The 17,102-nt window shown below is 39.5% G+C and overlaps 1 protein-coding gene across 4 annotated transcripts in view; it reads right to left on the bottom strand.

Annotated features, from left to right (window-relative positions):
• The window catches only part of LOC121293998 (echinoderm microtubule-associated protein-like 4), a 363,716-nt gene that overhangs the window by 64,838 nt on the left and 281,776 nt on the right, over positions 1 to 17,102 (bottom strand). For all 4 annotated transcript variants that reach the window (XR_005946679.1, XM_041217491.1, XM_041217498.1 and 1 more), the window contains exons 13-19: positions 16,523 to 16,618; positions 15,108 to 15,242; positions 11,187 to 11,322; positions 6,654 to 6,805; positions 4,125 to 4,250; positions 3,127 to 3,258; positions 442 to 509 (exon numbers count right to left, since the gene is read on the bottom strand). Coding sequence is in view for 3 of the 4 variants with exons in the window: in XM_041217491.1 (XP_041073425.1) it covers positions 442 to 509; positions 3,127 to 3,258; positions 4,125 to 4,250; positions 6,654 to 6,805; positions 11,187 to 11,322; positions 15,108 to 15,242; positions 16,523 to 16,618 (845 nt within the window). In the remaining variant the exon portion in view is untranslated. The remainder of the gene's footprint in view (positions 1 to 441; positions 510 to 3,126; positions 3,259 to 4,124; positions 4,251 to 6,653; positions 6,806 to 11,186; positions 11,323 to 15,107; positions 15,243 to 16,522; positions 16,619 to 17,102) is intronic.

The raw sequence follows: 17,102 nt of genomic DNA, 5'->3' as shown, positions 1-17,102 counted from the left end.
TTAGAGCAGTAACGCATTCATGTTTCTATAGCTTTCAGTTGCAAAATTTACTAGTTCAATGTAAACAGTAGAGTTTATTTATTCCCATTCTGCAATTTGGAATAAAATGAGTACAAGCCTAACAAATAATTTAAGCTACATAGCATTAACTACATAGTTAACTCTGAAAAGCCATCACAAGCTTGATCCTCCCACTTTTTAATATTCCCCATCTAAGTTATGTTTCTAGAAGGGCAAAAAATATCAGTTGCTGAATTAGGGCACTAGATTGATGCTGTGCACCTCCTATCTGCTAGCCCAACTGCAGTATGAATGGAGGTTTGGGAGTATGGCAACTATCTGTTGAACTGTAAATCACCATAACATACTATTCCAAAACACAAACACATGAACAAAATCAGATGGAGACCTATTGTATTCCACAGATATGATCAGATTTACCTGCCCGAATGCGTTCCTATAGCAACCACTACACCGCTGGGATGGAATTCAGCACAATGGCCTGGTTCCTAAAGAAAGACCAAAGAAAATATATTTTCTTTTAAAATTATTTTAATGCATGCTCTCATTTTTGTTAACGTTCCCAGCTATAGCACCTGGATTCTGTACAGGATATGCCAGAGCTGCAATCCAATTTCAAAACTAGGAAATTTTATGCAGTCAATCACACAGGACATGATACCAAGCTTAAACAGATTTTAATTGACTTTTACTTGCAATGCTGCTTACAGCAGGTCTCCAAGATTTACCATAGTCAACGTTCACACTCGCCCTGGTCAAAAGTAAGCAACCATCACAATGTGAATCACCCCAGTTCTAGGAAACCAGCCGAGGTCAGGAGTTCGTTGTTGTGCCAGTCAGATGTTTCACCCCACTGAATGTGCATCTTGATTCTACAATCTATGCTTTAGTTTGTCGCTCACTGACTATCAAAAGAAACTAGAAGCTGTGCTGGGAGAAAGCTCATTACATTTACTTATCTCATCTCCTTCGCCCCCAAACGCCCACTTCTGTATTAAAATTCAGGAGTTAATTGATGAATTGTGTAAAAAATAGTGGCCACTGATACATAATGTTTTTCTTCAATATGTTGTTGCAAGTTGCTCACTTCCTGACCAAAGTTTTCCACCATTTTCAAAAATCAAGTCAGCAGTATGGTGAAATAGTTACCACTCCTAGGATGGATGGATCTACAACTTCAGGCATGATACTGGATATCATTGAGGAGAAAGCACCCCTTCCACTGACTCAATATTTATGCCTCTACCCACAATTCTTGTACTGGCCTTCATATAAACTTCAATCATTTCTTGTTTAATCCTCTGTCCAATGGTATAACTACGGTTAGGGGGCCTATAAATTACTCCCACCAGCATCTTCTAAGGCTTGCTATTCCAAATCTCCACCCATACTGATTCTACTTCCTCTCTAACACTGTTGCAGGAACACCATCAGCACAAGGACTGGAATGGTTCAAGAACTCCAATATCACCTTCATCCAGTCAACTAGAGTAGTGCAATAAATGTTGCCTTTCCAGCATTGCCCTTTAAAAAAAAAGCCATCAATATGTTTGTCAACAAGAAAAAGAAACCTAGAGCAATGTTTAGGTGAGAACATTCACCAGGGAAAAAATTTGCTCTTTTAACGCTTTGGTTTAAAGAGAACAGCAAAAATGAACTGCAGTGCATTATATCCTACCACTGAGCTGCCTTAATTTTACACTTAAGATACACAGTAATATTTACATTCAAGTGAGGGAAGATGGAGGCAGAGAGGAAAGAGGAAAGAGCAGGGCCGGGGCCCAAGGTAGGGACAATGGGGCACCGAAGGAGGGACGACGGGGCGCCGAGGAAAGGAGGGGATCGCTGAGAGAAAGAATGGGGCACTGGGGGAAGGACCAGTGTGGCGGACGGAGGGTGCGGATGGAGGGATGGGGTGGGGGGGTGGTGGCGAAGTGATCTCCTACCCACCCTTACTGAGCACCGAACCACAGTAACCTTTAGTATCTAGTCATTCTCTCGCTCGCCTGGACCTTGGAAACTTAAAACCTAACCTTGTCTGAGAGTTTTCAGTGATTTCTTAGAAACCCTTCCCCTCTCAAAGCCTATCTCCATGGCAACGTATAACACATGGGCCTGGTATCCAGGTAGAAATTCTGATTAGCTATTGTTGAGACCCCAACTCTCTTATTTTGGAAGTAAATTGTCAGGTATGGAAATGCACAACTGTTAACAACCTGACATTTCTGGCACTTGGGAAACTCAGTCTATCCACAGTTAGCACACAGACTGCTCTCCAAGTGTAAACACCTTGCGCCCATTTTCCAGTAAAACAGCCTGGACTTCCTTTATTCTCTAACAATTAAACCGCTCAGGCTTGCTTTCAGGCAGACTTCAAAATAGGTCACATGACCCGCTTCATTATTATGTTAAGTTAAAGACACCTTCTCAAACCATAACAATCTTACAAACCTCATACTTGTAACACTGTCTTAACCTGAAACTTATATTTTCCACCTGTACATCAAGAAATTTATTCTGAAATGCAATACAGTTACAACCAATCCAACCAATAATTGCTGCTTTTGAGCCGCTACCAGAAAATCATTACTGCTGTAAACTTAAGTTGAAACCAGAAACCAATGCCCATAATAGCTGGAAACGTCAGGAACTTGTATTGCTCTTTCAGGAATTGGTAGGCTGACATCCACTAAAAACTGTCCCCACTGTTTGGATTTAGAACTACTCATAATTTCTCATTTTAATTCCCACTGTTGGCGTTTCAATATAACAAACATGTTCTTCTAGAAAGAGCTGAATCACACAAAGACATCAGAACTCCCAATAGGATTACAACACCATAATTAAAATAAATCCATGGCAATAAGTCAAAAGACAACGTATGACATTTTTGTGCAATATTGTTTCATCATATCATCTGGAACAGAGTGCTAGTCAGGACCATTCACATTGGAGAATTAATATTAAGAGACTTTTGAAAGGTTCAGATTTTTAAGAAAAATCACCCCTCACCAGTGACACTGGATCTATAAATAGCTTAAAAAAATCAATATGCACAATCTCATATCTTTACAAAAATAATTTTAAAATGCAGAAAATAATTACATCCAAGATTTTGTTCCACTCAAGCGTGTGGTCCACTGAGTTCCACAAGCAAACTTGTCGATCCTGAGCACATGTCAGGAAAAGGTCCTTGAAAGGGTGTGTAGCGAGTCCCCAAAGTTCATCTGTGTGACCCTGACACAATTAAAACAGCAAGCTTTAGAATCATACAACATATGTTCTAGTCAGAATTCTATACAAATGTTTTCCTGTTACAACTATTAACTTTTAAAAGTTATATGAATGACACAATATTGAAAAGGTCCCTTTAAGTCTGCATAGTGAACAATGTAGATTTATTCACTAAATCAAATTATTTCCACTTTAGGGAACCAGATGAGTTTTCCTGTTTGCATTTTGAATAATGGTGTGCATGAATGCACCCTAAAAGATATTTTGCAATATGAAAAATTAAGACAAAAAATTGAGTAGCTATATTTAATTGTGAAATATTTACTTTTTTGAATTGCTTTAATTCTTAAAAAACTTTATTTTGGACTTGAGAAATTCATGATATTGAGGAAAAAAAACGTAGCATTTATTTTTCAAAAAGCATTTTGAATGATTTGATTAGTTCGTCAAGAAATAATGAAATATTTAGCTAAGGTTTTACTAAATGCAACGTGTTGACATGTGATTTTTCTATACTAAAACACATGGAGTAAGCAAGGGACCATGTCTTAGGATATTTTATAACAGATAGATAATTTAAAGAAAGAATATTTGAAATAAAATTGTGAAGGATACTTTAATGGAATTGAACCTAGTCAGATTACTTTCTTGCAATAGCAATTAAAATATGCAAAACGACATTCTGAATAAAATAAACCCTGCTGTAGGCTCAAAAATTCGAATAATCTGTATTTTTTATTAAGACCATTAATGTGAAAAATCTCTCTTTAGCACTCAAGCTTGTCGTTAAAAATCACCACCTCCTTCACAACAAAACAGCACTTAGTTCTTTAAATGAAACTCCACTTTAAAGTAAAGATATCACTTACCTGTACTTCTATCTGGAAGCCATCATTGAATGTTCCTCTTAAAATGAAGTTGCGTGATGTACCAATCAGAAATTGGTCCCCCTTCCCCTCTGCTACTGCTCGAATGGCTCCAAACTGGTCAGGAACCTCATGCAACACAAAAATATAAAATTACAGACACTGAACAGTATCACACACCATAAGACACCACTACTGTAACATTTTGAACCATATATTTATTAAGCAAATTATCAAACTATTGAAGAACACTGATACATTATCCACTTCAGCTGAATAGGTGAATAAAACACATACACTAATATTTCATTCAGCAGTGATATTCAAACACAGCATTTCTTGCAGTATAAATATCTATTCTTTCAAATCACCTTGGCCAGGAATTCCCTAAGTCTAAATTCAGATGATTTTGGTGAAAACAAATTCTATAAAGACGATTTTAATTCCAGCACACCATCTGCCAAGGTTTCATGCTATGACATAGCAGGATGGTAGTTCCCTTCGAGATTTCCTGTAGATGCAGTTCCCCATCTCAGCCAGATGTAAGATCTCAGAAGGCACCTTCTGACAAAAGATTATGATCTACTCAAATCTTTCTCAAGCATGCATAGGATTGAGTGTTCGTGAAACAAGCTATTTGTACAACCACTTGGGAACGGTGCACACTCTAGGAAATGATGATGATCAGGCAGCATAGATGACTATGTGGGGAGTAGGATTAATAAATTTGCAGATGACACAAAAATTGGCTGGGTGGTTAACAGTGAGGTTGAGTGTCTTGGGCTACAGGGAGATATAGATGGGATGGTCAAATGGGCAGATAAGTGGCAGCTGGAATTTAACCCTGAAAAGTGTGAGGTGGTACACTTTGGAAGGAGTAATTTGACAAGGAAGTATTCAATGAATGGCATGACACTAGGAAGTTCTGAGGAACAAAGTTACCTTGGCATGTGTGTCCATAGATCTCCGAAGGCTGAGGGGCACGTTAGTGGGGTGGTGAAAAAGGCATATGGGAAACTTGCCTTTATCAATCGAGGCATAGATTATAAAAGTAGGGAGGTCATGTTAGAGTTGTATAGAACCTTGGGGAGGCCACAGCTGGAGTACTGTGTGCAGTTCTGGTCGCCACATTATAGGAAGGGTGTGATTGCACTGGAGGGGGTGCAGAGGAGTTTCACCAGGATGTTGCCTGGGATGAAACATTTAAGTAATGAAGAGAGGTTGGATAGACTTGGGTTGTTTTCGTTAGAGCAGAGAAGACGGAGGGGCAACTTGAACGAGGTGTACAAGATTATGAGGGGCATGGACAGGGAGCAGCCATTCCCCTTAGTTGAAGGGTCAGTCACGAGGGGACATAAGTTCAAGATGAGAGGCAGGAGGTTTAGGGGGGGATGTGAGGAAAAACTTTTTTACCCAGAGGGTGGTGACGGACTGGAATGCACTGCCTGGGAGGGTGGTGGATGTGGGGTTGCCTCACATCCTTTAAAAAGTACCTGGATGAGCACTTGGTACGTTATAACATTCAAGGCTATGGACCAAGTGCTGGTAAATGGGATTAGGTAGGTAGGTCAGGTGTGTCTCACGTGTCGGTAGAGGGTCGATGGGCCAAAGGGCCTCTTCTGCACTGTGTGATTCCGTGATAATTCTTAAAGATGCATAAACAGCAGGCATGCTGCAAACAAAAAGTCACAGAAACATCATTGAGGTAAAGAACAAAATAATCTGTTTCCCAAATGCTGATCGATGGTGGAATGATGTATTGCTCTTTAATTAGTACTCTGGGATCCTCACCATCCACATGAGGGAGGACAGTACAATGTTTCACCCAAATGATGGTGCCTCTGACAGTAATACTTCCTCAATACTGCATTGGGGATGTTGACCTAGATTATGTGGATATGATCCATAACTTCTGACTCAGAGAGAAATAAATGCAAAATTTGTTCTTCACTGAGTGTGCATGGTATATTTATTGATCATCCCTAGTTGCTTTGAGAAGATGGAGTTGGGCCTAGTCAATAAACCCCTGCAATTGTTCTGATGATGATGCTTTCAGGGTGGTGTTTTCTAGAGAATGTCAGGATATTGATGATGAAGATGGTGATAATATATCTACGTTAGGAAGGCTTGATACCTAACAACAGCGATGCTTCCAGGGCATTGACACTTGTTGTTTGCAGTGGTGGAGCTGAGAAACACTGTCGAAGAACGTTTGGTAACATCTCTAAGGGAATGAGGAGAGTGTATAGGAGAAATTTCTTCCTGCAGAGGGTTGTTAAGTAATCCTTGAAGCATTCAAACCATTGTATTCCTGACAGACTATCTTTTCTTTATTTGATGAGTTACTTTTCAGATATTTCAGTGCATAATGCCCGCAATTCAACTTTGCACGTAAAGCTGCTTGACAATTCACCCAATGAATGGAGAACTTTTTTCAGGAACCATTTTAGTGTACTTTTTTTTTAAAAAACCTGATAATTGATGACTGACTGAATGCTTTCACAATCTTATTAGGGTGCGGCATAGGTTTACCTCAATTTCCCTTTCTGCAACGAGGTCATGATCCCACAGGATGATTTTACGATCCTTCCCGCCCCCTGTAAGCAGCATTCCATTTCTCATTTGGCAGAGAGTGAATACACTGCCATCATGTGCTTTAATTTGCCTGCTGATCTGATATACCCCTAAATAATGAAAAGAACCAAATATAAGTGATATGTTAAAACACTGTTTTTAAGCAACAGTAAGAATATAGTAAAGGTGGTAAATTTAATATTGCTTAGTTAATATGTATATTTCCTAATAATCTTCACTGTACAGTTTAAAAAAAAAACAAGCAAGGTTGGACTGTACTAGAGGGATCAAATTTGTGCCTATGAAGATAACAGATATAAGGTTCTGGGCACCGGATTGCTTTACATTTAGCAGTAATTTAGCAGGAATACTTTTAGCAGTCACAGGGACGGCTGTTTTGTCTATTGAGTCTGTACCAGCTCTTTCAAAGAGCAATCTAGTTCATCCCACCCAATTGTCTTTTCCCTAGATTTTGCAATTTTTTTCTCCTTCAAGTATATTTCCCATTCCCTTTTGATGACTACATTGAGTCTGCAGTCACTAGCCTATTGGTCAGTGTGTTCAAAATCCTAACCAAGTGCTGGGTAAAAAAATATTTTCCTTATTTTCTTTTGCCAAACATTTTAAATCGGTCCCCTCTGGTTATTAACCCTTCAGCCACTGGAAACAATTATTTTTATTTAATCCAGCTAAATCCTTCATGGTTTTAAACTCCTCTATTAGATCTCCTATTAGTCTTCTCTAAGGACAACAGCCCAGCTTCTCCAATTTTCTGATGCAACTTACTTCCTCGTCCCTGGAACCATTCTAGTGTCTCTCTTCTATTGTCACTTCAAAGTCATCACATCCTTCCTAAAGTGTGCTGCCCAGAATTAAAAATACTCCAACTTGGGGTCCTTGCCCCCCCCTTAAAATTGTACCATTTAGTATGCATTCTTGTTTCATTCTTTCTATCAAAATGTATCATTTCACACTCTTCCCCACTGAATTGCATTTGCATGTGTTCACTCATTCAACCAGCCTGTGCCCTCTTTAAGTCCATTATTATCCTTCTCACTGTTAACTGTACCTTAAAGTTTTGTGTCATAGAATCATAGAATGATTACAGCACAGAAGGAAGCCATTTGGCTCAACGTGTCTGCGCTGGCTCTCTGAAGGAGCTAGTTACCTAGTGCCATCTCCCCGCATCCATGCTCATTCTTCTTTTCAGCTTATAAATCCAATTCACTCTTGGATGCCTTGATTGAACCTGTCTCCAACCACACTCTCAGGCAGTTCATTCCAGATACTTGCTGCATAAAAAAGGTTTTCCTCATGTCGCCATTGCTTATTTTGCCAGTTATCTTAAATCTGTGCTCTCTGGTTCTTGATCCTTCCACCAATGGGAATAATTTCTCCCTCTCTACTCTGATCAGACCCCTTGTGTTTTTGAATACTCCTATCAAAGTTGCTCTCAGCCTTCTCTTCTCCAAGGAGAGCAGTCCCAATTTCTCCAAACTATGTAACTGAAGTTCCTCATCCCTAGAACCATTCTCGTAAATCTTTTCTGCACCCTCTCTAATTCCTTGACATTCTTCATTGAGTGTGGTGCAATACTCCAGTTGAGGCCGAACCAGTGCTTTATATAGGTTTAACATATTTTCCTTGCTTTTGTACTCTAGAACCCTATTGATAAAACCCAGGATGCTGTATGCTTTATTGATCCCCTCTCTCAGCCTGTCCTGCCACCTTCAATGACTTAGGCACATATACACCCAGGTCCCTCTGCTCCTGCACCCACTTTAGAATTGTTCCCTATATTTTATATCATCTCCCTGAAAAATAAATCACTTCATTCTTGACTGCATTAAATTTCATCTGCTACTTGCTGCCTAATCCACCAACATATTCACATTTTGAAGTTCTACACTATCCTCCTCACTGTTCACAATGCTTCCAAGTTTTGTATCATCCACAAATTTTGAAATTGTGCCCTGTACACCAAGGTCTACATCATCAGGAAGAGCAGGGATCCTAACACCAACCCCTGAGAAACTCTACTATAAACCCTCCTTTAGTCCGAAAGGAAACAATTAGCTCCCTGTTTCCTATCACTCAGTTTATTTTGTATCCATGTTGCCACTGCCCCTTTTAGCCCACTTTGCTCACACCTTTATGCTTCTGGAAGCCCATCTAAACCACAACAGCTTTACTTTCATTAACCCTCTCCGTTAGCTCATCAAAAAACCGGTTAGTTAAACACGATTTTCCCTTAAAAATTCTCTGCTAGGTTTCTTTAATTAACCTACAATTGCCCAAATGAATGTTAATTTTGTCCCCCTTAGCCATTTTTAGAAGCTTCCGCACCACCGAGGTTCTCTCTAAATTTAAAAATTGTACCCTATATTTCCAAGTCCAAGTCATTAATATATATCAAAAATAGCAGTGATCCTAATAGTGAACTCAGGAAAATATGACTGTATACCTAACTAAAGCCTTTAAAAAAAAAAGCCATTTATCCCAAGTCTGCTTTTTATCCATTAGCCAATTTTGTATCCATGCTAATACTGTTGCTTTAATCCAAGGCCTAAAAAACTTGAATGCAGTAGTTAGTGTCAACACCAGACACTCTTAAATGAAGTTTAATAAAGAGTAAAGCTCCTATTCTTATCCAATGTTAAACTTAACCGTAAACACAGAACATCGTACTCACTGCCCTTAAGAAAGTGGTGGTGAGCACCTTACATATGAATTGGGAGCAGGAATAGGCCACTCGGCCCCTCAAGTCTGCTCCACTATCAATAAGATCATGGCTGATCTGAATGTAACTGAACCCCAAATTCATGCCTACCCCCAATAACCTTTCAACCTCTTGTTAATCAAAAATCCATCCACCTCTGCCTTAAAAATACTCAAAGGCTCTGCTTCCGCCACCTTTTGAGGAAGAGAGTTCCAAAAACACAAAACCCTCAGAGAAAAAAATTCTCATCTCTGTCTTAAATGAGCGACTCCTTATTTTTAAACAGTGATCCCTAGTTCTAGATTCTCCCACAAGAGGAAACATATTCACCACATTCGCCCTGTCAAGACCCCTCAGGATCTTAAAGTTTTCAATTAAGTCACCTCTTACTCTTCTAAATTCCAGTGAATTCTTGAATTGCTACAATCTGTGTGGTGATGTGAGGTCCACAGTGCTATTGGATAGGGAATTCCAGGAGTTTGGCCTAGCAACGATGTAGGAACGGCAATATGTTTCTAAGTCAGGATGATGAGTCATTTGGAGGGGAACTTGCATGTGGTATGTTTCACTGAGCCTGCATCCCTTGTCCTTCTAGGTGATTGAGGTTACGGGTTTGGGAAGTGCTATCATAGAAGCCTTAGCGAGTACTGCAGTACACCTTGTAGATGGTACACACTGAAGCCATGGTGCAACAGTGTTGGAGGAAGGGACTGTTTAAAATGGTGGTTGGGGTTCCAATCAAGTGGACTGCTTTGTCCTGGATGGTGTTGTGCTTCCTGAATGATGTTAGAACTGTAGTGATCCAGGCATGTGAAGATTATTCCATTACACCCCTGACATGTGCCTTGGAGACGTTGGAGAGGATTTAAAGAGTCAAGAGATGGGTCACTCACTGTAGATAACCCACTGAACATTGCATCAATCAGTGAACATCCCCACTTCTGACTTTATGATGGAGGGAAGGGTCACTGATGAGGCAGCCAAAGATCGATGGACATGGACACCATGCTGAGGAACTCTTGAAGCAATGTCATGGGGCTAAGATGATTGACTTCCAACAACCACAACTATCTTCTTTTGTGCTAGCTTTGTCTCTAGCTAGAAGAGAGATTCCCCTCATCAATTCCCATTGACTTCAATTTTAAAGGGCTCCTTGATGGCACACTCGGTCAAATGCTGACTTGATGTCAAGGTCAGTCACTCTCACTCCCCTCTGAAATTCAGCTTTTTTTGTTAATGTTTGGACTGAAGCTGTAATGAGATCTGGAGCTGAGTGGTCCTAATGGAACCAAACTGAGCATCGATGAGCAGATTATTGATACAGGAAGATGTCCTTAGTATGAAGGTAGGACTTCATTCCCACAAGAACTGTGCAGTGGTCACTCCTACCAATACTGTCATGGCAGGTGCATCTGCGACCAGTAGTTTGGCATGGACAAGGACAAGATCAAGGAGGTTTTTCCCTCTTATTGGTTCCGTCACCACCTACTACAAGCCCATTATGGGAGATATGTCCCTCTGGACTCGGTCGTTTCAGTCAGTAGTAATGCTACCAAGCCACTCTTAGTCATGTACAATGAAGCCCCCCCCCCATCTAACATATATTACCACCCTAAGTGCATCTTCCAAGTGATGTTTAACATGGAGTACTGATTTACCATCGGAAATAGCATGCCTAAAGGTAAATATAACCAGCTAGAATAGTTATTCTATTATAGGTAAACTTGCACTGATTTGAATGAGTTATTTTTTGAAAAAAAAACTGCATTTACCTTTGGATCCTTTCCCCTGTGCCGATTCCACAGTAGTTCTATTCCAAATTAGCATAATCCCTCCAGAATCTCCAGTTAGCACATCACCATTCTCCAAAAATGCTAAACACTGTACAAATTTTGGTTTTTCATATTTCTGAAAGATATGAACATTGAGGGGTTTTAGAAATATTATCATCCACAGTGTTTTGGTTTATTGTCTGATGTTACATTTTGAGTTACAACTCTTCATAAAAAAGTTGTTAGGTAGAACATTGGTAACTGACTTTTCTCATCATGTGGTAGTACCTCAGCATGTTTGATGCCTCTTTCAAAAAGCCTAGCTGAGACCAAAATGTTAGGTGGCTGAACCTTCACAATACTGTGCTTCTTTATCAGGTTGTGGTGTGCCATCCTTTTAAGTTTGTTTGACATTTCCACTTTATTCCTGGTAATATTTAAGGAAATAAATGCCTTTTCTACAATTTAATTTAGAATATGTTCATCAGTTATTCTTCTAAGAAAAATAAAAATTCTGCGAACATATCATTAGACATTCTTTAACATAGGAGGAAACATCAATTATGCCTTAGGGCAGGACACTTAAAATAGGCAAATTACAAGGATTAGCAACACTTAACTCCAAAGCCAATAACTATGGGTTAAAAAATAAATGTCACAACCTGGAAAATAACACAGCATTTAAGAAATTAAATTGCAAATCTCAACCTGCATTGACTTCAAAACTTATCTGCTTTCATTATTAGGATTTGAAATTTTCAGCCATGGCTCTAGACAGCAGGAAGAATTGAAAATTAAAGATCAACAGGTGCATACCTTCAAATTGACTGTCTACAAACTTGCATTGATAGTGGAATGATTGGGAAGGGAAAAAATAATTTAAAAACACACTAAATTAGATTTATTCGATGTTCATGAAGGAGCAGTACAGTTGAGTGATAATATTCACCCACTTTGGCACATCTTCCCAAGAAGCCTTTGGGTCTCCAAATCACACCATTCAATTGCCTCTGGAATGAATCTACAGTCTTTGCTTCCATTATCTTACTTGGAAGACCATTACAGATATCATTCATTGTTTGAGCAAAGAAGTTCTTCTTGAGGTAAAAACCCAAATCATTCAAGTGGCTATTGAATGTGGTGATGTAAATTGTTTTAAGCAAGAAACTCCAGAGCTGAGAGACAAAACAGCCGAAGACACTACTAATGGTGGGACATAGGGAATGGTGGATGCACAAGAGGCCAGTATTAGAAGAACACAAGAGTTCTCAGAGGGTTGCGGAGCTAGAGAAGGTAACAGAGATAGGGAGGACTGAGACCATGAAGGGTTTAAAACCCAATAATGAGAATTTTCAATTTGAGGCTTTGGGCGGTGCGCAGTACCAAGAGCCAATGTAGACTACTGAGATCTGGGGTGAGTGGGAATTGAATCGACTTCTGACTCAGATGCAAAAGTGCTACCAAGTGAACCACGTCTGACACTAGAGTGGCAAGGGTATGAAATTTGTTGTATGGGCTGAAGGCAATGGCTTCAACCTTTTCAATGTGCAGCTGAGGAAATTGAGACCCATCTAGGACTGCACGTGGTGGGAGGGTCAAGCTCAGTAGCATTAGTGTGCAAGTGGAACCTGACTGCATGTCTCCAGATAATGTCACCAAGGAACAGCGTGTAAATGAGCAAGAAAAGGAAAGTTAAGGGGGCAACAAAGGTAATGGTGCAATGGCAGGAAGAGAAGCCAGTTATGGAGAAGCCATTTCTGAAGAAGATTCATACAGACTCAAAACATTAATTCTGTTTCTCTCGCCACAGAGTTTACCAGACCTGCTGAGGTTTCCAGTATTTTTTATATTTATTTCAGATTTCCAGCATTTGAAGTGTTTTGCTTTTATTTTAGGGCTACTTTTTCTGTTCAGTATAATGCTGGAGTACTGAGCATATTTGGTAAAATACAGCAAAACTCAATAGTACTTGATGTAGTCCAGCCAGAATCGCACGCTGCACCGTTTAAACTAGATAGTGGCTGCAAGATAGGGAACAACCAGGGTAGGAGAGAGAGAGAAAGGATTCTAATGGAGAAAAGGGCATCAACAGTGGAGGCAAAGGAGTGTTTGAGCAGCCTGGCAGCTGTAGAGATATCGTGACAAATGATGGACTGTTGGCTAAATCTCACAGGGTCTCAATCTGTTTCCTGAGACTCCAATCCCCTGGATTCCCGAGTCTGCACTCCAGTACCTACTCACAAATACAACTTCAGCTCCTCAGCTGCATCAAGCAGAACACTAATGCTCCAAATGGTTACCTTTGCCCAACAGTGCACAGCATGGAATCACCAAACTTCTGCTGCCTTTTCAGACCTCTAGGGCTTCTCCAGCCCCTCACTACTGGAAGCCTGCTAACCGCGGCACTTTTACTTGTTTGGAGCCTCTTTCTCTCCTCCTCCCTCCCAGTGGTTCCTTCCCTACTTCTCTCTCTCTCTCTGGGACCTGCCACGCTCCCTGGATTCCCTCTTTGGGGCCTCTCCCTGTCTGGGACTCTCTCCAGTATGACACCCTGCTCCTAGGTCAAGTGATCTGGGTTTTTGCACCGCTTTTCATACAAGCGCACTACTGTCAGAATGGTCAAACCCATTCACTGCTCCAGGAGAAACCCAGAACAGAGCATGTGTCAGACAAACTGCCGCATACTGCACACACACTGAAACTCATGGCCTGCCAGGAATTGCAGTCCGCAGCCTCCACCAGAAACCCCCCCACTTTCCCCAAAGACAGAAAGGTTAGTCAGTTTCATAACACAGTGCTGCCTTGATAAGTGCAAGGCGATCCAGCTCTTAGTATCATCACATAAGACTTTTGATGTCCAGTATGGATGTTTCCAGAATTTTGCTTGCAAATTCAAGGCTGAGTTCACCCATAACAGCTCTGAAGAAGAGTCATACGATCTCGAAACGTGAACTCCTTTTCTCTCTCCACAGATGTTGTCAGACCTGCTGAGTTTTTCCAGTATTTTCTGTCTTTATTTCAGATTTCCAGTATGCACAGTATTTTGCTTTTATCACCCATAACAGAATGTGTATGTCTGTCTGACAGGAAAGTGCTTAAACCATAGTTGAAAATGTTCAAGCATTTTCAGTTTGTGAAATTACACTTTAAGAAGAATTAAGGAGAACTACTCACATTTTGCACATTCTTCTAATTTGTCTTTCTAATATTCAGTGCTAGGGGTCTAGTGTCAAGGAAATTTATTTCTTACTGGTCTCACTTTATCTCTGTGTTTGCTAATTGCTTATTTTTTCCCTATGCTGCTTTCATTATTCTCTACCTTATTTTTATAGTAAAAGTTTTAACTTGTCTTATGCTCTGGCTTTTTGCTCCCACTGTCATTTTGGAACAAGTTATTTTTCCCCCTAAAGGGTTTTCAGAGGCTAAAAGTCAGTTGCAAAGTTTCTGGAAACTGACATTGATGAAGCATAGATCAATCAGTCAAATTGTGATAGGAAAATTACAACCAAATCCGGAATGGTCATTGATTCAAGTTTTAACTCTTCTTAACTATATTTGTATAGCAGAAGGAATAACAAGGTTTGTTTAGTTTCCTTTTGAAAATTGAAGGTGAAGTATGTTAAGTTCTTGGAAATGGATCAGCCATGTACTGTGTGCAACAAGGTCTCCCACACAGAGGGCTTGCCCTTTGTTTTATCTTAGAAGAGCATGCCTGATTATATCAATGTGAATCTATTGTCCAACTCCATCAAAATTCTAAATTTTATGTCAGTTTGTGAAGAGTTATGCCCCGTAGCCTCTGTTGGGGATTAACACAATTTAGTTTTCACTTGCAAACTTCTTTTGTTTCTGAATTTGGATATATTATAGCATAGAACACAGTATTCTCTTAGTGTTTCATTGGAACATATGAAAACTTACCCCAAAAATTCCTTGTTTTCTAGCAAGTGAGTTTCCATTCCATGTCCAGAAAAAGATATGCGATTTGCCACAAGTTACTATTGTGTTGGGGTCTGTAGGGTGAAAATCAGCAGCAAGTACTGACTCATTGGTGCTCTGTTCAAAAGAAAACACAAAACCATTGCATTAATGACTTTGATTGACAAATAAAAATAAAGCACACTTATTCTTCTTAGTCACATGAACAGAATGATTATCCTTTGTGGGAAACTTCCATTTTTTCTCACCGATTACAAAATTAGTTTGACTAAATTTCTTCACAGCAGGTACTGTCTTACTTGAAATTTTAGCTCTTCTATTGCACAATATGTCTTTATAAAAAATGAGCATTCTTTACAGCACTTTATTTAGATTTATTAAAAAAAGATGAAGGACGTTATATTCTCGGAAATGGAACAGCTTTTTCCACCCACTGCATTCGCAGCTACACAGAAAGACTACTTCTGCTTTTCCTCAACTCAGAAAGGATGACTTATTTTATCAGTGATTTTTTTCCCTTTTTTTATCCTCACAAACTCTGAATTTTGTGTCCATAACATCACAGAATGTTGCAGCACAGAAGGAAACCATTTGGTCTATTGTTCCTTAACCTGCTCTTTGAAGGAACTGCCCATTGTGTCTTGTAGCCCTTGTGGAGATTTTTGTAATTCAGTTACAAGTTGCAGGACTTTTCTGTTTATTATATTAGAGATAAAACAGCATAAGCATATTTCTCAAAACTTTACTACTGTAGTGGTTCTTTAATCCAATAGCCTAGACAATTTTTTTTGTTCTTTCATGAGATGAGGGTGCCACTGCAAGGTCAGCATTTGTTGCCCATCCCTACTTGTCCTTGAATTGAGTGGCTTGCTAGGCCATTTCAGACAGCCAAGAGTCAAACACATTGCTGTGGATCTGGAGTCACATGGAGGCCAGATCAGGTAAGGATAGCAGATTTCCTTTTCCAAAGAGCATTAATGAACCAGATGGTTTTTATGACAATTGATGATAATTTCATGGTCACCATTACTGAGACTAGTTTTTAATTCCAGAATTATTAATTGAATTCAAATTCCACCAGCTGCCATGATGGGATTTGAATCCACATCTCCAGAGCATTAGCTTGGGCCTCTGGATTACTGGACCAGTGACATTACCACAATGTCACCATCTCCTGTGAACTACGACAGGGTACAAATTTAGCAATATTTAAAATCTTCAAGGTACTTCCACTTTTAATACTTCGCTGTACCTGCAATATATCAGGTCAAGTTTCACAGATATGTTAACCTCCGACTGTGTGACTATTTCATTCACTTACATTAGCAACATTGTGATTTGCACTGTTAATTAAAAATGACTAAGTATGTTTATTTCTGTGCAGCTAACACACATACCTTTATTTCAGCAATTTTGGATTTTTTCTGCCACTCCCATACAGTTAGCATGTGGTCATTGGAGTCATCCACTACACACAAATGAGTACCTGAATCCTAAGATTTTTTTTGAAAAAAAGCAGATGAAGACATGTAACTTCACCCTTACAAAGCCTGTAACATTAAAAAGGTACATAAGCAAATTGAATATATAGGTATATTTAGTGCCAGGTGAGAAGTTTGATATTTCTGATCTTAACATCAAATATGAAATTCGAATATGAAACTAGTGTTGCATTGTTTTGGATTTCATCCTTAAGTCACACGTCCCATTGCTTACAGGTCCACAACCAGCCTTCTGTGTCTGTGACTAAGCTTCTATGCAAATAGCACCTTATGTAGCTCGATGTCAAATTTTATTTGAACACGCTCCCATCAAGTGTCTTGGGACATTTTACTGTGTTAAAGATGGTACATATATGTAAGCTATTGTTGTAAGGAAGTGCAATGGAGAAATTCAAATCACAATAATTTATTCCTCATTAGTGCCAAGTGTCTTCTGTGACATTACTACCAACCAGTTCTCACAGGGCCCATTTAG

This window comes from Carcharodon carcharias, chromosome 2 (assembly GCF_017639515.1).
Source record: "Carcharodon carcharias isolate sCarCar2 chromosome 2, sCarCar2.pri, whole genome shotgun sequence".
Classification (NCBI taxonomy): domain Eukaryota; kingdom Metazoa; phylum Chordata; class Chondrichthyes; order Lamniformes; family Lamnidae; genus Carcharodon; species Carcharodon carcharias.
This window is presented reverse-complemented; position numbering and strand designations above follow the sequence as displayed.